The 22,731-nt window shown below is 36.9% G+C and overlaps 1 protein-coding gene across 8 annotated transcripts in view; it reads left to right on the top strand.

Annotated features, from left to right (window-relative positions):
* clcn3 (chloride channel 3) overlaps nucleotides 1-22,731 on the top strand; it is a 77,829-nt gene that overhangs the window by 19,258 nt on the left and 35,840 nt on the right. For 5 of the 8 annotated variants that reach the window (XM_077227539.1, XM_077227542.1, XM_077227544.1 and 2 more), the window contains exon 3: nucleotides 22,156-22,322. In XM_077227539.1, coding sequence (XP_077083654.1) covers nucleotides 22,156-22,322 — 167 coding nt within the window. Of the gene's footprint in view, nucleotides 1-11,117; nucleotides 11,326-22,155; nucleotides 22,323-22,731 lie in introns of those variants that run through there. The other 3 variants (XM_077227545.1, XM_077227541.1, XM_077227546.1) reach the window with 3 other exon arrangements.

Consider the following 22,731-nt stretch of genomic DNA (forward strand, 5'->3'; position numbering starts at 1 on the left):
CTCCATACACTCCTCCATACACTCCTATATACACTCATCCACACACTCCTATATACACTCCTCCATACACTCCTCCATACACTCCTATATACACTCCTATGTACACTCCTATATACACTCCTCCATACACTCCTATATACACTCCTCCACACACTCCTATATACACTCCTCCATACACTCCTCCATACACTCCTATATACACTCCTATATACACTCCTCCATACACTCCTCCATACACTCCTCCATACACTCCTATATACACTCCTCCATACACTCCTCCATACACTCCTATATACACTCCTCTATACACTCCTCCATACACTCCTATATACACTCATCCACACACTCCTATATACACTCCTCCATACACTCCTCCATACACTCCTATATACACTCCTATGTACACTCCTATATACACTCCTCCATACACTCCTATATACACTCCTCCACACACTCCTATATACACTCCTCCATACACTCCTCCATACACTCCTATATACACTCCTATATACACTCCTCCATACACTCCTCCATACACTCCTATATACACTCCTCCATACACTCCTCCATACACTCCTATATACACTCCTCCATACACTCCTCCATACACTCCTATATACACTCCTCCATACACTCCTCCATACATTCCTATATACACTCCTATATACACTCCTCCACACACTCCTATATACCCTCCTCCACACACTCCTCTACACACTCCTCTTTACACTCCTATATACATTCCTCCATACACTCCTCCATACACTCCTCCATACACTCCTATATACACTCCTCCATACACTCCTCCACACACTCCTATATACACTCCTTTATACACGCCTCCACTCCATAAACTCCTCCACACACTCCTATATACGCTCCTATATACACTCCTCTATACACTCCTATATACATTCCTCTATACACTCCTCCATACACTCCTATATACACTCCTCCACACACCCCTATATACACTCCTATATACACTCCTCCATACACTCCTCCATACACTCCTATATACACTCCTCCATACACTCCTCCATACTCTCCTATATACATTCCTCCATACATTCCTATATACACTCCTATATACACTCCTCCATACACTCCTATATACACTCCTCCACACACTCCTATATACACTCCTCCATACACTCCTATATACATTCCACCATACACTCCTCCATACACTCCTATATACACTCCTCCATACACTCCTATATACACTCCTCCATACACTCCTCTATACACTCCTCCACACACTCCTATATACACTCCTCCATACACTCCTATATACACTCCTCCATACACTCCTATATACATTCCACCATACACTCCTCCATACACTCCTATATACACTCCTCCATACACTCCTATATACACTCCTCCATACACTCCTCTATACACTCCTCCACACACTCCTATATACACTCCTCCATACACTCCTCCATACACTCCTACATACACTCCTATATACACTCCTCTATACACTCCTCTTTACACTCCTATATACACTCCTCTATACACTCCTCCATACACTCCTCTATACACTCCTCCACACACTCCTCTTTACACTCCTCTATACACTCCTATATACACTCCTCTATACACTCCTCTTTACACTCCTATATACACTCCTCTATACACTCCTCCATACACTCCTCTATACACTCCTCCACACACTCCTATATACACTCCTATATACACTCCTCCATACACTCCTATATACACTCCTCTATACACTCCTCTTTACACTCCTCTATACACTCCTCCATACACTCCTCTATACACTCCTCCATACACTCCTATATACACTCCTCCATACACTCCTATATACACTCCTCCATACACTCCTCTATACACTCCTCTTTACACTCCTATATACACTCCTCTATACACTCCTCCATACACTCTTCTATACACTCCTCCATACACTCCTATATACACTCCTCCATACACTCCTATATACACTCCTCCATACACTCCTCTATACACTCCTCTTTACACTCCTCCATACACTCCTCCACACACTCCTCCACACACTCCTCCATACATTCCATTTACACTAGGGATTTACACTAGAGATGCGCCGATACCGATAAACGATAATTCTTTATGTTTCAAAGCTGATAACCGATATATTGGCAGATAAATCTAAATCTAAAATTTTTATATAATTTTTGAGAGACTGATTACAAAAAAAGTCTCACAATTAAAAAAAACATGTCCCAAGCACACAACTATAATAATGTTCTCATTATAATTTTATGTAGTCTATATGACAGATTTGCATTGCACATGTTGCACTGAACTGTATTTTCCTTTTTTGAAGTGATTCCAATCATATTTCAAGCAATTCAAAACCATCATGTCGAACAGTGCGCATCTGAAGTGTCTCATCTGAAGAATATAATCCATTATTTATCGGCTTAAGATAATCGGCCAAATTGTCTTATTGGGTCGATAACGATAACATTGAAAATTAATATTTATCAGCCGATATCGATATGGTGGCCGATATATCGCGCATCCCTAGTTCACACCTGGTATTAAGATGTGTTTTGGTCTATCGGATCACATGTGGACGACACTAAACACAGCTGTAAATAAGTCTAAAACACTTTGAGCTCGTCCACTGAGTCCACATGTGTTTTCCAAGATTAAAACACATTCGACCGGACTGGTTTCGTAGTGGAAACACTCATGAGATCGAATGTGTTCAAACCGCCTCAAAAGAGCGTCTTCTCTCCGTCTACTGAACTAATGAGAAACATTATGAGAAGAGCTCTAGACAGACGGGGTTTAAGTTGAATAAGTGTGAACGCTGCTGTCTGAACCAAACAAAAAGATGAGTCTCGATCCGCTTCCAAACGAACTCTGTTGCGGTTCGACTGAAATATGAACACAAAACGGACCACAGACATCTAAACAAACCAAAAACAGGATGTGATGTCAAAAGATGCGACCCTAAAAGGACAGAACGCTCAAGCACACCTGTTTTTCTCATTATAGGCTGCGTCCTAAATCACATACTCTCCTGAGCAGGTACTTATTTTGAAGTAAATACTTCACAACAGCTAAAAAAGTGTGTTCTATAATTCGTCATGTTGTCATTATCATGTGACCTGCCAGCATCAGTTGCGTCTTTCACTAATCCTCTCCTGTGGCCTCATGGGATAGTAAAGTGTCCATCATATGCACACTTCAGAATCTCACTGGAAGAAGTGGGTCATCCTGGGACTTTTGCGGATTCTTTTATAAGGACTGTGAATTCAGACATGCTTCTTTTGTCACATACTGTTTTTCACCTACTATACAGTAGGAGTAATGTGATTCTGGATGCAGCCGCAGCAAAAAACGAGTTTTCCTTTCCACTGCACTACTTTTACATAGTTTTTCTATGTAAACGTGCGCTAGATGGACGTGTTTGACTGTTGCTCTCGCATCTTTTGCAGCGTATTGCGCGTGACAAAAAGGTAAAACTTTTCAAAAACACTTCACTAGACCTTGCACTTTTTCCCAATTCCACTGCTAGCGCCTCACATTTACGAAGCAAAACAGTTGTATTATATAATTATATTTTTATCTTATAGTGAAATATTACAATAGTAATATTTCTTATTAATAAAAATGTTTAAGGTTTTATTTAGTATTTTTTAAAATGTTTTTTATTTAGTTTAGTAGTAGTATAATAAGTATAATATTGATAATTACAAATAGATTGTTTTTCCCCAAATCATGCAGCTCACCAGGGCCGGCCCGAGGCATAAGCGAACTAAGCGGCTGCTTATATATAAGCACCACCAGGCCACCATGGGGCCCCCCAATCGAGTTAAAAAAAAAAAATGTTTTAGATGACTTAAACAAGTGACATAAATGAATGAATGAATGAATATGAATGAATGAATGAATAATTCAAGACAAGAAAATTCTGATTTCATGATCAATATACCTGCCAACAACTGCTGCTGTGTCTGCCAGCGTTTAAGTCATGCGCATAATCTAGACACCTCGCGAGTGCATAGACAATTCGTGCGCAACTGCGCATAGTACGGTCTCGGTTTAAGTTGGAGAAAATAGCCGCTGGGGAACTTAACCTTCTAGGTGTAAGGGTAGCAGTTTGAATAAATAATAAACATAGCAGTTTGATAGCAGCTCTTCTCCACTTTATTATACTGCGCATCAGATCACTAACTCCGAAAACCCGCCACACTCCAGTACCAAGTGCGCACTACCCATTCCTATCTACGGCAAGCCCCGAGGGGAAAAATAGATTGCATACACACATACAACAAGCGCCAGTACATCATTACCGGTATTATAGTAACAGACTTTGTTGGATTCTGTCATGTACAATCCAACAAAGTCTGTTACAATAATAATAATAAAAAAGATTTTGAGGACAGTTACACTGTATTGAGACAGTTGAGAAATAATAATATTTTTACAGTTTTCAACAATAATTGTCATTGTTGAACCCTTGCTCTTATTATGTTTCTGATTTCTCAGTTTTGTCGTTATTTTAGGAAATAATTTATTTTATATGTTTTGAGACAGTTTGTTTTAAGAAGTTTCAAAGAGTTAGTAAAAGAGTAAAGTAAAGGTTAAAACTTTTTTATTTAAGTAGGCATCTATTTTTTATTAAGTATTTATTTTGTATTAATACATAACCTCACTGTATTCATTTATAATGTATCATTATTGCGTGACATTTGTGTCAATAATCGTCAAGCACAGGTGACTCCGCGTAGTGGGAGGGGGCCCCCAAATCAAATTCTGCTTAGGGCCCCCAAAAGGCTCGGACCGGCTCTGAGCTCACTGTTCATCGCTGCATATTATAATTTGTAAACGTCTTGTCAGCTGACATCATCAGGCCCTCTTATTTTTGTAGCTCCTCCCCTCTGACCGCACGGCTCCATTATGGTATATATTTAACAATTTTGCTGCGTCTCAATTTGCCTACTTAAACTACGCCCTAAAAGTATGTACTCTTTTTGTGAAGAAGAAGTGCATACTTTTGAGTGTTTAGCAGAAGAGTAGACAAGCTTTGGGACAAACATACTATCACGTCATAAAATAGGTTGCTCTCGGTCGTTTAGTTACACGCATCCTGTCACGTAAACTGACCTGTCAATCATCCTGACAAAGATAAAAATCTCCACTTTAATTTTTTTTAAATTTCTTTCATGCGGACACTCCTCATATTAATGCATAATGATGCATTTGAAAGTTAACGGCCAAACGGATCTTTATAAAAGTTCACGTTGTTGTTGCAGATGAAATATAACACGGATAACCTTGCATAAACATTTAAATCAGCTTAGAGGTTGATTATTAGTCGCTCAAACCCTTTTATCTAAACCTCTCTACTTGACCGTCGGTCGCGCACATCCGCCATGTTTTGTAGTTTTCTGAACACTTTTAACTCGTGTTTGTAGTTCTGAACTGAATCTTTCTCAAAAGTGCAATGGGTTGTGGGAAATATTAGCTGTTCTAGTGAGCACAGATCCACATTTCAGAAATAGTTGACCATCCGGGGACTTCAACACACTATGCTTTGGGACACACTTATTTCACATACACACACACACTATTTGTTCATGCTGAATATTTAGTTTCAATCAGAAATACACATTTTTACGCAGTAAATGCAAACCGTGATTGTTGTTTTCTACAACATTATGTTAATCATGTCAGTATAAGAAAAGTCTGCATTAACGAACCACACCTCACGTGGTTATTATTATTATTTATTTTAACAGACACCTCTTAGAGTTATTATGTTCACTCATGTTTTTGTAAGAAGTCTCTTCTGCTAACAATGGCTGCATTTATTTGATTAAAAATACAGTAAAAACAACAATATTGTGAAATATTATTACTATTTTAAAAAACTGTTTTCTATGTGAATATTTAGCAGAATGTAATTTATTCCTGCGATCAAAGATGAAAATTCATCATTAATCCAGTCTTCAGCATCACATGATGAAATCATTCTAATATCATGATTTGCTGTGTTGAAATGTTTATTTTTGTGGAAACATCTTATCAGGATTATTTGATAAAAATAAAGTTCATAAAAGAACAGCATTCATTTGAAATAGAAATCTTTTGTAATATTAAATATGCATTTACTGTCACTTTTGATCAATTGAATGCATCCTTGCAGAGTAAAAGTATTCATTTCTTTTTTGAGTGGAAGTGTATTGGGTCAGGGGTTCTTTTGGCACAAACGCACTGCCGTTGCTATTGTGTTTGTGACTGTAGGACCCAGAGCTGCTTCTGTGAGTGTGTGTCTTTATTAGAGCAGTGGCTGAAGATCATGCCTTTTAAAAGAGTGCATTACACACAGAGATCTTGTATGAGTGTGTTTGCTGCGTGAGATCTGTTCCTCATTAGTAGGTTCATTATTCATGAGTCTGGCAGACCTTTGTTGAATGGACCAGCAAACACAACAAGAGTCTCTGTGAAACATGGAGGTGTCACATTTCATTCAACAATCTCTGCTCTGTCAGACTCTCTCAGAGACGAGTTACTGTCCGCCACGGGCCGGCGCTGAGGGAAGCTTCGGGGGAAACCAGGTACGGCTCTGGATTTGTGGGGAGGAAAATCTAATTGCAAGTATTCTGATAGAAATTGAAATTATTACTATTATTATTATTATTATTAAATAATACTAAATAAATAATTACTAAATAAATACAGCATATGAAATATTGCTATTGTAATATTTAAATAAAAAAAGAAATATTTAAGAAATACAATATGAAAATATATTTTTCGTACATTACAACTGTAAAATTATAATACTAATATTTATGGCTGTACAATTTGAACAACATTTTGTTAGTATATATCAATATGTATGTAAAATAATAGTTATAATTATTATTATTATTAAATAAAAGAATAAAATAAGAAATATTAGGCTACTCTCATAATATTTCACCAAAAGCATCTAATAATTATTAAATACAATATGAAACATTGCTTTTATTTTATTTTATTACAACTGTAAAATCACAATACTAATTTTAATAATTTATGGCTGTTTTAATTTAACTTTTTAATGCACAATTTGGCCAAAATTTTGTCAGGATATATCAATATTGATATAAAATATAATAATTATTGTTGTTGTTATTTTTAATAAATAATGTATACTAAAACGAAACACTTCAAACTAAAGAAAAATATTACTATTGTAATATTTAATTGTAAAATAAAAAATATTGTATTTAAGAAAAACATTACATTACTTTTATTTTACATTACAACCGTAAAATTACAATAGTAATATTTATGGCTGTTCTTTATGCACAATTTGCCCTAATATTTTGTGAGCATATATCAAATAAATCTTATATGGATGGATATATAGTAATCATAATAATAATTGTTGTCGTTGTTATTATTAAATAAAATAATATATACTACAAAATAAAAATATTACTATTGTAATATTTCACTGTAAAATAAAAATAAAATTAGTATTTAAGAAAAACTATAAAATAACATATTTTACATTAAAACTGTAAAATTACAAAACTAACATTTAATGGTTGTCTTTTAAACGTTAAATCATCAATTTTATCCATATTCCCTTATGTTAAGACATGTTACCTTCACAAATACACAAATAGCGATTTCGTTTTTTAATAATTGTTCAGCCCTACAACCATAGAGAACTACTTTATTAAACAAGGGGAAATCAGGTGAAAAACTGGCATGACTGAAGGTGACAGTCAGACCGGAAACATGTGGATATAAAGAAATGCCCCATGGGAACCAGTTTAACTGCCCTGTCACCTTGAAGGCGGTGTTTCAGTTGACTGGTATCCACTTACTCCGGTTGTTGCTGTATGTGAGTACGTGTCAGATGTTTGTTGCTGTTTATAACCTCGGTGTGATGATGAGGGTTTCTGGAGCTTCACCCTCACAGGTGTTCAGTTTCAATACTAGGCGTGTGATCATTTCTGAACCAGAAAACACTAACAGGACTGAGGCGCTTTGATTTAAACACCATAACAAAGCCTATGGGTGACCTCATCACATAGGCCAGACAGGACTATTGCTAAAGGTAAATGGTGATTGTGGGATGTGTGAGTTTGTGTCAAGTCAAGTCACCTTTTATTTATATAGCGCTTTTTACAATGCAGATTCAGTGTTTCCCCTACCATTGTTTTGGGGGGGCGCCCCGCCCCCCCAAAACGACCCCCCGCCCCCCCTAAAATGCTGACGAAATCCAGTCATAAAAAAGGAATTTAGTGTATAACGCGGAATTTCACGGAATTTGTAAATTTGAGGAAAAAATAGAAAGCAGTTCAGTACACTTGAAATCAAATCGCGATGTAGACTAGTGTGTGTGAATATTAAAACACAAAGACTATTTAAATACGAATCCTGCATGTTCTGTGTGAATGAATGGTGCCGCCGACGCGCAGTTTCATTTACCACACACACACACACACACACACACACACACTGAAGCACGTGTGACGCTTGCGCTATTTTTTGGCCTATATGAAGACACAAACGCATGAACTTCCTCTCCAGGCTCTAGATCCACTCTGAAAGTCACTTCGTAATAGGGTTGGGAACCGAGAACCGGTTCTTATGCAGAACCGGTAGTGTTTTTGGTTCTGATGCGATGTGTGGACGAAGTGCTGGGAGCTTATCCTTTAATAGCGACGTCTCACCACATAAATATTAAAATTGTAATGAATGCAGTGTCCCTCGCGCTATTCGTATAACAAGTTAAAAAAAATTGCGTCAGATATCAACGCAGAGAGAGAGAATAAGACAGTAGAGCTGCACCATTAATCTTTAAACGATCTCGATTCAAACACCCACGCGATCTTATTCCTAAATGACAAAAACTTCACACCGGGACATTCAAATCTGTTTGCGCTGTCGCTGACATGAAACATCTAACGTTAGCTTTACTTTCTGTCTTTTCAACAACACAGTATCGATATTTCTGTGTTAAAAATATTCAAATGATCACAGAAGTACTGAGATAAAAGTTTATAGTTCGAGAATAAACACTGATGTTAAAACAGTTAATCACCTTTTGAAAGTCGCTTCAAATAACGAAAATTCGCTTCAGAATTTACAAAATGTATATAATGAGCGATTACATCATGAATGCCTTTTTTCAAAACGTGTTTTTGTCTTATCCTGAATCACTACGGTAAGGCTGTAATAAGCGTTTAGACTCAGACTACTTTACACTGGTCGGTTCGGCACTGCTGCGGAGTAGCCCAGTGCCTGCGTGACTCACTCGCGTCATTGACATAAACATAGAGAAGTAGCTCCGGCTACAATGTTCTTCCGCAAGACGGAAGAACTAACTGCTAGACTAACTGCTAGAGCACTTTAATCCAGTAAGGAAACAAGTGAAGTTTCACAGAAATCAATCATTCAAACCGATTTAAAAAATATTATGTTTCACCTGTCTGGATCTTACATGTGTGTTCAAGCATATTCTACCCCTTCTGAGAGGGTATTCCACTGCTGGATATACAATAAGATATAGGAGAGGTCCCAAATTATCCTTGAGAATGCAACATTTTTTATTTTCCTTCAGAAAAAAATATTGCTAAATAATATGTTGCATTTGTTGACATTGCCAGTCTGTTAAACTCATTTGACAAGTAGGGCCTATCAGAAATAAAACACAAAAAGGATTGTGTATTTTCCCCGTACTACTATTTGTATTAGTTTTAATAATTTTTATTGAATGGGAACCGGAACCGGAATCGTTTGGCGGAACCGGAATCGGAACCGAAAAATTTCTTACGATTCCCAACCATAGACAGTATGTTCCCAACCCTACTTCGTGATCATTTAACCGCTTCATTTGAGAACAACTATCATCATGACATAAACACACAGAAACTCAAAAGGTCTTCACGGCAACCCGTCAAAATAAAAGTTCGGTTTAACTTGACAGAAATATATTACTGTTGTACATTAGAATTTAGATATGTCCCAATGTAATAATACACTAACACTAATCCAAATAAATTATCATCAAAACTGAAATTTTTAAGGAATAATCCATGTTTTAATTTTAACAGTAAAGCTCATTGTGCAGCAAGTTATTTGACAAAAAGTTTATTTAATTTCACATGATTAAAATTGATGATAAATGATACAATTTTTGTTTTATGTCTTCATTTTATTACCAGAAAAAACACAACACAGAATTAGTGTTAGTGTGAATTAGCGCAGAATTAATTAGTGTGACATTTTTTTTCATATATTTTAAAAAAAAGTATTGTTTAATGATTCATAATACATGATTTCAATTAATTAGACATGCATTACACCCCCCCCCCCCCCCCCTAAAAAAGAATCCTAGGGGAAACACTGAGATTGTTTCTAAGCAGTTTTACCAATTTAGTTAATTTATATATACAGCCGCTCTGGAGAAAACAGTGATGTCATCGTCCAGCTCAGTTCAGTTCTCATACAATGGTGTCAATGCAGGCATATCAATAATATTGTTGAATATTAAATGTCCCTAACTAAGCAAGCCAAAAGCCAAAGGCGACAGTGGCAAAGAAAGAAAACTCCATCAGTTACTGAATGGAGGGGGGGAAACAATCAGAAATTGTTAAATTATTAATTATTAATCACAAATGACGAAAAAGCCATGGAAATTGATTGGTCTAAGGTTTTGAAATTGTGTCTATATTATGCAAATGCTTTTGTTTGCTGCTTTCATGTCATATCTAGGCTGAAATATCTCAGATACCTAAGAAGTACTTCTTATATGCCCAATGATTTATACATTTTGAAGTCATTCGTAATATCATTTTACCGTTTCATGACAGAAACAGACCATATAGCCTACACTGTAAAAAACAGACAGTGGCTGGCTGAGACAGGCTATTAAAACGAGCTCGATGTGTTTTTGTTTAATTGTTATTATTGAAAAAAGAAACAAATTCACATACAAAATGGGCATTGAATAAACAATATTAACAATTATCAAAAGGCAGACATAGTTGTAAACTACAATAAGTAGGCTAGTACGCAATGAAGGCTCAAATCAAACCGAATGTGTGCGCGTGTGTCGAACGTGCTGACGTCATCGGCTGCAGCATTGACGCACAGGAGTGACGCAATCACGTTGCTGTCTTCTCAATCTAACTCACTCAGCGCTGCTGATCATGGCCGCCGCTCTCTCTCCGGCTACTCGAGCGCGCCTGTGACCCGAGATCGCGATGATCGGTGTGGAGGAGGTCTCCGCAGACCCGTATCTCCCGTACGACGGTGGAGGGGACACGATCCCCCTGCACGAGCTGAGCGGCAGAGGTACGTCACTATCCGACGACCGCGGACCGAGACGCTCATCGCCGATAATCGATTATATATACAGTTATATATAAATATATGCGTGCGCGCACCTCACGCTTCATGTGTGTTATCAGTGTCAGTAAGCTTTGAGTGCGTTTGCTGACAGTTGACAGTTTTTCACACGTACTTATATGTGTGTCTTATTACATCAGAGGGAGTGTGTTGCAATGAACTCATAATAAACGTTTGCAACACAGGTGCAATAACGCACATAATGCGACATTTCACTCGTCTCGATTTTTTTATGTGCTTTATCAGAATCAAAATGCGTTTTATTTACCATTTGATTCGTTGTGACATGCGTGTATTTTGTGCATGCGTATTTATGGGTTGCAAGACTTGTTTTGGTACACCAAAATCAGAATTATATCGTTTAGATCTGCTGATGGCTTTGGGTTTGTGTAAGGGTTTGGTTTAGGGCATAGCAAATATCATAAACTTAGTAAATGGACACTGTAGCATCTATGAGTGTGTTTTACACCCTTATCTCAGGAGATCTCAAGGTGTGTGTTATGTATTTTTGTTGTTGTGTCCTGGATTATAGGGTAATTAGTGAACTTAAACCATAAAAAAGCCTTTTCATTGCTTATTTTACTTACATTTATTTTATTTAAGCTAGTTGCCAAGGCAATATCAAAACTAATACAAAAATAGTAATAAAACTGTACTATCTCAATAATACTAAAGTAACACTGAGTTGTTGAATTTCCCTTTCATTCATAATTCATAATTCCAACAGGAGAGACTTGTTGCTCTCTTTTGTGTGAGTGCTGTAATGCATTAAGGATAAAAGTCACATGACTTGAAGAATAATCCATCGGTTCTAAGGTCAGTGGATATTCGGGGCTTTAGCCCAAACTAAAATTAGACAGCAGCCCCTCATGGACGACTGCTGTCACATATACCAAAACAAACCATCAAACAAAATAGTCCAGGCCTGGTCCTCTCTCTATCTTCACTGTCGTCGTTCCTCCTTTTATGCTTTTGCTCCTCCGTGAGAGATACGAGACCGGAGCATCGCGCAGGTGATGCTCATTATAAATCACGCAACTCATCCTGCTCGCCACACTGTCCTGTTACTATAACTAACATTACAACAACAGCATATCTTGGTTCTGTGAAACACCAATGTTACTCGCGTATGGAGCAGAAACAGCGCAACCTCAGCGTCAGTTTTCAGGCCTTCCCGCTTCAGTCTCTCATGCGCTGGAAAGCTTTTCTAATACAAGGCTATATATATTTATTTTTTTTACTTTTTTTTTATTTGCCCTGCTAAAATTTTCACTGACCCCACAACAAAATTAATAAAGTAAAAGAAAAGAAAATGGGCCCATAAAACAAGCCTAGTATTGTTCTCGTTATTTTTGATGCATAACCATAATAAATAAGGTTATGACACCAAACGCTACTAGATTAACTAATTTAAACAGTAAGTAATAAAATGGGAACAAATAATTAAATTGCGACTAATAGCACAAATAAATAAAACAGGACAAACATATAATAAACAGTGCTTTTCATGTTTTTCATGTAGGTTTAAACAGGAGATTTTGGGGTAGAGAAATTGTAATCTAATGTATAACTAGATCAACTTTTATTTATAAGAACTTTATTAACTTTATTTTAAGTTAATCAGTGAAGAGCAGTTAAAGATACATAAATAATGTTTTGAAATGTTGAAAATTGAAAACGTTAAATACTGTTTTTTGAAATTATTTAAAAAATGAAAAGATACTTTAAATGTGAAATTAAAACTGCCAGGAGGTGGCAGCGCGTCACTCGCGGATAAAAGAAAATGGGAAAAGAGGCGATTAGCTGAGGTGACGTGACGCTAACAGACAAACGGCAATTAGTGACGTCAGCGGCAATCCACCTGTCACTCAAGTGGGCATGCCCCTTATTATGCAAAACTTTATGGCTTAACATAATTGAAACCGATGAGTTATAAAAAAAATTCACCCCCTCACAGTTATCATGAAGGGCAAAATTAGCTATATAGACCAAAACCACTTTTTGTACCAGGCTGTAAACATTTTTTTTTTTGCTGTAAAGTTGGCCATTTTAACATGGGAGTCTATGGGATTGACTCTCTTTTGGAGCCGGTCTCTAGTGGCCAGTCGATGAATTGCAGTTTAAGTCACTTCTGTGTTTGATTCAAGAGAGAGACTGGAAGGTTGCTGCTTGCATCGCACATCTGCGGTTAAAAACGGAAACTCAGAATTGATTAATCATGCATTGGAGAATATTTTTTTTTTTATCCCCTTCCTGACTGAGCAGATCGTTTCAAGTCAGTACTTCGTTGCACGCCACAAATCCTGCAGGCATTGCACAACTCATAATATATATATATATTGATAATATATCTGCTTCTGCGTTGCCTGTTATCAGACCTGGATGAGGAGCAGTGTGACTCGCTTAATAAAACATCTTTAAAAATGGCGTCAGGTAAACTCGATAATCCGTGAGCAAACGCCACAGTTCACAGTTTACCGAGTGCAGACGAACACACAACACATACACTTCTCACCTCACGGGGTTAATTGGACGTCCCTTTAAAATGTTCGCTTTGGCTGACGGTCTCAGTGTAATGTTAAATTGAATTGATATACTGCTAAATGGTTAAATTGTGAAGCTGTTTTAAAGATATAAAAGCTTTTAAGACTTAATGGCTTCACTCATTCTTTTTTTGTCTTGATTTTCAGTTGAAAATCCCTAAAACTAGTTAAATTTACTTGAAAAGCATCAGATTTTAAGACTTGTGATCCTATTAGCTGTTGATTTATTAAAATGATTAATGCAATATTAATGAAGTATTAAAAATAAATATAAGTGTATTTTGTTTCTCTCTGCACTGGCAGATTTTTTTTTACTTATATTTCACTTGTTTGTACTTAAAACATAAAAAGAACAAATTACACTCGTATTATAGCTACACTGGTCTGATGAAATAAAGGTCACGCTTCATACAGATGTCTTTTGTTGTTTATTTTCGTATCTCTCTCTCTCTCTCTCTCTCTCTCTCTCTCTCTCTCTCTCTCTCTCTCTCTCTCTTCAGTAGACACCTGTGAAAACTACAAGAAATAAAAACATATATTAAAAATATGCATTTCTCAGTCCTTTACAAGTGTCTCGTGCCCGATGTCCGATGATATGCAAGTGAATGTCGCAACAGAAATACAACAAATCTAATTAACATCATTAATAGCACAATGCACATCACATCGTGCACGTAAAGTAATATAAAACAACATTATGAAATGTACATAAAGTTAAATTACCGTGTGCGCCTCTCAAACATGCAGATTATGCAATTCTTTTCCAGATTACATGTCGTTTCTCTGCATCCATGTTTGTTCTGACCCAAAATGACACAGACCCGCTCCAAACTGAACCGGGTCATGTGACGCATCACGTTTTCTATGTAAATCTTACTTAAAAAAACCCTAACTTTAAACACCTCAAAGGTCATACATTATAAATATCGTCTTCTGAATATCACAATTGTTTTTAAATTCAATGAACTCAAATTGACACAAATTACACAAACATAAATGCACATCTCATCAAAAAAAACATGTCCTTTGACAGTTACACGTATTAAAGACATATTCTCTAAAAGTAACTCTTAATATCGTATGCTGCGCTGCTTAAGCAAATGCATCTAGTTTTGAGAATTTTTAGATGGACCTGTAAAACAAGGGGGAAAACACTAGTTTCTATTTTTCATAGTAACGCTTTGGTTACTTTTGCACTGCTTTTTGCTCAAAATAACAGTATTTTGGTGTATTTCTGCATGTTTTAGCTCATTTGATTATGCTTTAAGCTGCCGATTAAAAAAAAATGCTTACCACATTTTACCATGCTTAAACTGATTTCCTCCTGTAAGCAGTGCAACATTGTGAAAGAGGCCAGTGTAAAAGTCTCATGTGTGTTTACACTGTTGTAGGAGGAATCATGGACACGCTAAAACATGCAATTGTGTTCAAAAAGAGCAGATGATCTGCACAGGAAGTAAATGGACTTTAACATGCAGTTTTGTGAAAGCTTGAATTGCAGGTTTGTCTTGTGACGGCTCTTCCTCTCACACAAGCACGCGCTCAGTGAAGTATGTCTGCTGTTGTGGCCCGAGGGTCTCTGCTCTCTGTGAGTCAGCGGGACGCTCTGGTTCGCTGTACTCGTGTTGGATTCGGCTCGGAGGGGGACGTGTGTGTCTGGTTTAATCTCTTCGGTTTGTTTGAACGCATTAATCTTGTTTCTCTAGAGAGTGTTGAGGGGATTTCTGGCAGTCAATTATTTAATCCCTTCAAATTCATCTTTGATCACCAAAATTACATATTTAAAAAAAAAAAAATCCTTTGAAAAAAATTCTTCATGCCTTAAAGGTGCAGTGTGTGATTTTTAGTGCTGTAGCGGTGCGTCGATGACGTTGACGCTTCGACGTCAAAATTACGTTGATGCTAGAGATGCGCGGATGGGCTATAATTTCATCCGCAACCGCATCACAAAACTCATCATACGTCCGTCAACGTTTTTGACCAATTTTCCCGCCCGCCATCCGCTGATACAAGGCGCTGATGATGACACCCACGAAACTAGAAACCGCCCGCCACCCGCCCGAATTTAATTTAAAAAAAAAATTTCGTCACGTCATCCGCCCGATCTGCGGTTTATCCACGGAGTCCGCGGCTATAACCGCCAACCGCGCATCTCTAGTCGACGCCATATTTTTGCGCCGACACTTCTTTATTTATTTATTTTTTGCACCGTTTCCGGCTGTACAGCTCGCCACCACACGTGGGAGACCGAAACATTCCCTAATGGAGGACGAAGACAACTAGAAGTGAATGTGCTTTCCATTAGATGAATCACACACAGTAAACAAACCCTTAACAAAAAAAAAAACTTTGCAATTTAGACGCGCAAACTGGGTGCCGGTGCGGTGAGACGTACATGCTCAGGCAGATTCGGCTTGAAGTCCTTCATCCTCGGTTGCGGCGCTGCGCGCGCTGTTACAAAAGAAGCCATGCACCCAGCCAAGCGAAATGGGGTCTTGCTGGTCCTGCGCAGCCAACGCGTCATTTTTGCCGCGCGCACCTTCGCGCTCGTGCGGACGCGGCGAGTTTAAACAAGGCTTTACTCCGTGTCAGCGCGCGCTCTGATCGGTAAAGGAGCACAGACCTCTCGTGAATCATCTCCTGCAGCAGCCTCTGAAGCACCACTAACTCCGCCTACGTTTCCCTCGTAAGCTGATATTAGTATTTAAACATTCTCTATGATAAAAAATGTTTGTAAAAAATATTTTAATAACACGTTTTTGGCGGTTATAGAGTTCTAATGACAGTGTTCAAATACATAACATTAGACTAACGTTAGCCAGCTTATAGTATCATGATTCAGTACACTAGTTAGTATTTATTTGAGATACATTATGGTTTTTTATTAATCGAGCAGCAGAAAAATAATCTTTATATTAATCGTCCAATTAGTCGTTAGATTAGTCGACTAATCGATAAAATAATCGTTTAGTTAATAATTGTTTACCCCAGCCCTAGTGATTTTTAGCGGCATCTAGTGGTGAGGTTACAAATTGCAACCAACAAAAGTTATGGTGGCCGACAGGAAAATATGTCATCGTCTGAGACAGCAGAGAGGAGCCAGTTCAGCAATGAGGTTTCTTTACAAGGAGAAATTATGTTTACTTCATTATTCAGTAAAACTATGTTATTACAAATATTATTGTTACTTGTTCATAATTGTGTCAGTGTTTTATTCGCTGAACTAAGCTTACTTCCTTGCACGAAGAGCAACATAGTGACGAAACGCGTTTGTCCGTTTAGGGCTACTGTAGAAACATGTCGGCGCATTTCAATGTAAGGACACCCTATGTAGATAGGTATGTAGATAGAAACTGCTCATTTCAAGGTAATAAAACAGAACGGTTCATTACGCAAGGTCTTTATACACCACTGAAAACATAGTTATGGATCTTATATTGCATTTCTGTCAATAGATCCTCAGAAATATTACACATTGCACCTTTAAAATAGCTTGAATGTAACTTTCTATGAATATGCAAATGAGCCCCGCCTCCACCCACTCACACAGCTCAGAGATCCACTCGTTGACGATCACACGTTGATCTGATTGGTTACAAGGTAGTTTGTGACGTCAGAAACACCAGCGATTTCAAACTGTGTTTTTGAGACTGTCTTTGGTTCACTGCAGTTTTAAGGAGAAAATACTCAGCAATGCTGTCGACTTATGAATTTACACATTGTTTGTCTTAACAACAGAGACATATAAACAACATTAAAAGCTTGATTTTTACCACAGGGGGACTTTAAATATATTTTGAGTTTATAGATTCTCTCGATATTGTTAAAGATTTGAATTTCTCCTTGTGATATCTTAAAAATGGTGACTGTCACATGACTAATTGATTGCAGTATAAAAGGAGTCTGAGTGGAATTTTTTTTATGTTATAGGCATTTTTCTAAAGTTTTTTCTAAATTCTCGAGTGCCTTGGCTTTGTATATTTTTAATAGCTAATGATCTTCAGTGTCATACTCTACTAATCATCTGCCATTGAGTTCTAACAGATTTGATTAATAAATTAATATAAAATAAAATAATAATCATAAAATAAGCTATCAATATTAACACAACATGAATATTGATAAATTATATTAATATTTAAAAGTATTAAGTGAAATAATTGCTGTCAGCTATTAAAAATATGAACACTAATTGATAATAAATCTATTTATTTCACAAAGTATAATTAATAAATAATAGTAAATAAATAACAATACAATACAATAAGATATTAATATGAACTCAAAACAATACAAAATATGAATTAATATTGTATCCATTTTAAAAGGTATTAAAATGAAATAATAGCCATTATCTATTATTAAAGAAATTAAAGTAATTAATAATCAAAATATATGAATTAATAAATAATAATAATAATAATAAAATAAGCGAAGAATTCACACTAAACAATAATATTATTCATATTTAATTAGTATTAAAATAAGCTGTTTATGAAAAATACACAATAAATAATAAAATTGCTTATTGCTAAATAATAAATAAATCGATAAAATGACTAATAATATTAATAATGACAAATTATTAAAACAAACTATTAGCTGTTTAATATTAACAATATTAATAATAATTAAATAATAAACAAAATACATAATTAATTAAAGAAGGTATTAATATTACAACATCAATGAATCAAGTCAAGTCAATTTATACAGCGCTTTTAACAATGTAGATTGTTTCAATGCAGCTTTACAGAGATAACTAAGGAAACTAAACTTAAGCATCTAGAGGGAACTAAGACTCGCACCAGGATTTTATTTGTCGATTTCTCATCCGCTTTCAGCACGATACAACCTCATACTTTAGTAGAGAAGCTGTTAAGTTTTGGTTTTGATTTTAGTATTGTTGGTTGGATCCCTGATCGCATTAAGAGAGTAAGGGTTAATGGTTGTTTATCAGAGTTATTGTATTCATCCACAGGGTCCCCTCAGGGATGTGTGCCTTCTCCACTCCTGTATATGCTATATACCGATGATAGCAGAAGCAGGCATGAAAATAGAGTTGTCAAACTTGCAGATGATTCAGCTATTGTCAGCCTTCTTGGTGCTGGCGAATGCGACCATGGCCCTGTGGTTGAGGATTTTGTACAATGGTGCAACGATGCATTCCTGCAAATAAATGTGCTAAAAACTAAAGACATGCTTATTGACTTTAGGCGTAATCAAACTGACTTGAAGAGAACAACTATCAAAGAGCAGGAGGTTGATGTTGTGGAATCATATAAGTATCTGGGGTGTGTGATTGACAACAAGTTGAATTTTAATGTTAATGTGGAGATGATTTGCAAAAGGGGCCCAGCAACGTCTGTACTGCCTACGGAGACTGTCCAAATTTAAAGTTGATAGGTCCTTGATGATTTTATTCTATAAATCTTATATTGAGTCGGTTTTAACATTTAGTATGTTATGCTGGTATGGAAGTCTTGGTGTGAAGGCAAAGACTGCTTTGGTGAAAATAGCAAATACTAGCAGTAAGATTTTTAGGAAAGCCCGATCCATTTTAATGGTTACTTCACATCCTCTCTATTCTGAGTTTCAGTTTTTACCCTCAGGATCTCGACTGAGATTTCCCTCGGTTAGAAGTAACAGGTATAAACATTCATTTACTCCTCCTTCAATTTCTCTGTTAAATTTGGGTATGGTGGGAGTAGGTGGAAGGAAGTAGTTGTTTGGGTTTTGTGTGGGTACGGTGTGTGTGTGTGCTTGTTTTAGTGTTAATTTTTAAAGGTACCTTTTAACTTTTACTGAAATTATTAATCTATTGTAAATTGTCCTATTGTATGCTGTCTTGCTGTAAAAACAATAGCCCTTCGGGGACATATACAAATAAAGTAAGTGACGGAGATTGTTTTGGCTTTTCAGCAGCGCTAGGATAAAGTTATTGTCTAGCTAAATTATTAAAATAAGAATTGCTATCTGAATATTAAAAATACTAACAGTAACTAATAAATAATAATATTGGTAGAATTATTTCAATATGATTTCATGCTTTCTTTTTTTGCAAATGAGTCATGCTTTTCTTGGGGTTTTGTGCCCTTATTAATAACAGATCTGCAGCCACACACACATTTTCCATCTCATGCTAGTCTAGATGTTGATCTCGGCTGAGTGCGGCCTGTGTTTGTCCTCATCACATGATGCATGCATTTATATTTGCAGAATGACATTTCATGTGCTATTTCTAGGTTTACAGTAGCTTTTTAGCTGTGAGTTGTTTTCTGAGTCACCGGGTAGATTTGTGTCTACAAAAGGGAAGTGTGCACAAGTGAGTGTTTCTCTAGCGCGCGCGACTGTGTGCAGTAGCTGTGCCGTGTGTCGCTCGGATCTGTGTGGTAAAGCTGATTATCTGATTATCAGCTGTTGTGCTGCGGTTACGGGCTCACCGGTATCGAGACACGATGACCCAGATCTCGGCCTTCATTGGGTCTGCTACTATTACATCAAAAAATATGTTGTAATGAGTGTTGAACGAAGGTGCAGTTTTGGACCGTCGCAGAGTTTAATGACTTGAGTTGAGGTTTGTTCAATTCACTAGCCTCAAGTAATAGCCACTAAATAACAAGGGTGTAACGATTCACTCGTCGAATCATCGATCTCAAATCCCGCCGATGCAATTGCGCATATATCTCGGACATTGGACTTTTGAATTGTTTATTGTTTGGATATAAACATTGATGTCTATGGTTGTGCAGATCACCTTTTGAAAGTAACTTGGCGCTTCAAATAAAGATTGTGTCATTGCATAGTTACACCAGTAGGTGGCGACAAGTGACTGTTAAAAATGTTTGCCATTGAATCATTCATTCAAGAGATTCGTTCAAAAACGCTGATTCATCCAGTAATGAAACAAGTGAAGTCTTTAGTCATTGAATCATTCATTCAAACTGTTTTTTAAATAGGTGGCAGCAATTAATATTTTGTCAGAACCTCTAGTAATTTACATGTTATTTTGTTTAGTTGTCTATTCATGATCGTGGGAGAATCGCAATCTCTGTTTGAAACAAAAAAATTGTGATTCTTAATTTATCTAGAATCGTGCAGCTCTTCTATATATACGTATTTAAAGTTCACTTTCAAGTTTCTTGGTGCAATAAACTTAAATAATCCTATGAATGCATTAAAACATACAGAATCGATTCATTAATTTTAAATTTGCAAATATTGAATCGTTCTTATGAATGCTGAATAGGGCTGGGTATTGACACAAATTTCACAATTCGATTTCAATTTACAAGCTTGCAATTCGATTTCTATTCAATATTGATTATTTTGGATATCAGGTACAATACATGGCAAATTTACTCAAGGAAAAAAAATCTCTTTACTAACGCTGTAAACTATGGGTGTCGGTTGAAGCCTATAGGCTTCATTAGCCTACTATTGAAGGTAAGAATTAACTGATTTGAAAAACTTGCCTGATTTATTCAAACATGCATTAAATATTGAAGAACATTAAAAATTATAATGAATATGTAATATGGTGCATATATTTAGCAAAATGCTGCTCTAGAGTTCATTTTTCTAGCTGACTAACGAGTTTATGGTCACTGGATATGTTTTTTTTTTAGGTAAATGTGACGTTACATGACATCGTTTACAAGCTGTTTTTCTGACGTCTTTCCGCGGTTGAAACACTGATTGAGCGATTCCATGTAACATGATACGGATATCGATAAGTTGTTCTCTGTCTATCAACACACTTTCAGATGCTCATTCATGTTTATTTCGTGCTGTTACTGGTATTATCAAGGCGGAAGAGAAGATCATGTGCGCTACTTCTCTTGTTTTTAAGTTTTTGAACTTCATAAGAAAATTGACGTAATTTGAAATCTGAGAAGGTTTCATATCAATAGTAACAAAACACAAAGATTATTGCGATTTATTGGATGGGATGCGCGCTACAATGTTCCATTCATTCATCAACTGAAAACAGGATGACTAGCCTAATCTTTTTTTTCTGGATTTAAGAATCGGTATCGGTTCGTAAAAATGAGAATCGATTAAAATCGAGAAATCGATATTTTTTTACCCAGCCCTAATGCTGAATCCAATCAATCCACTGTCTGCCCATAGATTCCCACGCCTACTAAGTAGTCGTCTAGCAGACATTTTGAGTTGATGTACAGTGTTTTTCCCACACTAACAGCTCACTCCTCCTCGTGTGTGTTTGTAGGGTCGAACTACGCCATGTCTAACGGGGGGGGTGGAGGCGGGGCCAGTATCTCCACGCACCTCCTGGACCTGCTGGAGGAGCCCATTCCCGGAGTGGGAACCTACGACGACTTCCACACCATCGACTGGGTCCGGGAGAAGTGCAAAGACCGAGAGCGCCACCGCAAGGTAACCAGCGCATCAGCTGTTCTTTATCTGTACGATATGAACCTTTAGATCAGGGTTTGAGTAGTTTTACGTCACACTATTGTATGTGTATGTTTATATATACACAGTATAAGGGCCCTATCTTGCACCCAGCGCAATTGACTTAGTACACCGACGCATGTATCATTCCTATTTTGCACCTGACGCACAGCAGACTTTTCCCTCCACAGACGCACATCGCTAAATTAGGGAATGAACTTGCGCAGTTTCAGAAAACAAATCCGACACAGACCAGCAAAAACCTAGTCTGAAGTCAGTGGCGCGTTCAGATGCTATTTAACTGTGCGTTCACACCGGACGCGAATAGCGCGTCAAATTCGCGTCTACCGCGTCTAGTTTGACGCTTGACCACTTTGTGTTAATTCGCGTG

Source organism: Siphateles boraxobius, unplaced genomic scaffold (genome assembly GCF_051911475.1).
Source record: "Siphateles boraxobius isolate OS27281-9 unplaced genomic scaffold, OSU_SipBor_1 130, whole genome shotgun sequence".
Lineage (NCBI taxonomy): Eukaryota > Metazoa > Chordata > Actinopteri > Cypriniformes > Leuciscidae > Siphateles > Siphateles boraxobius.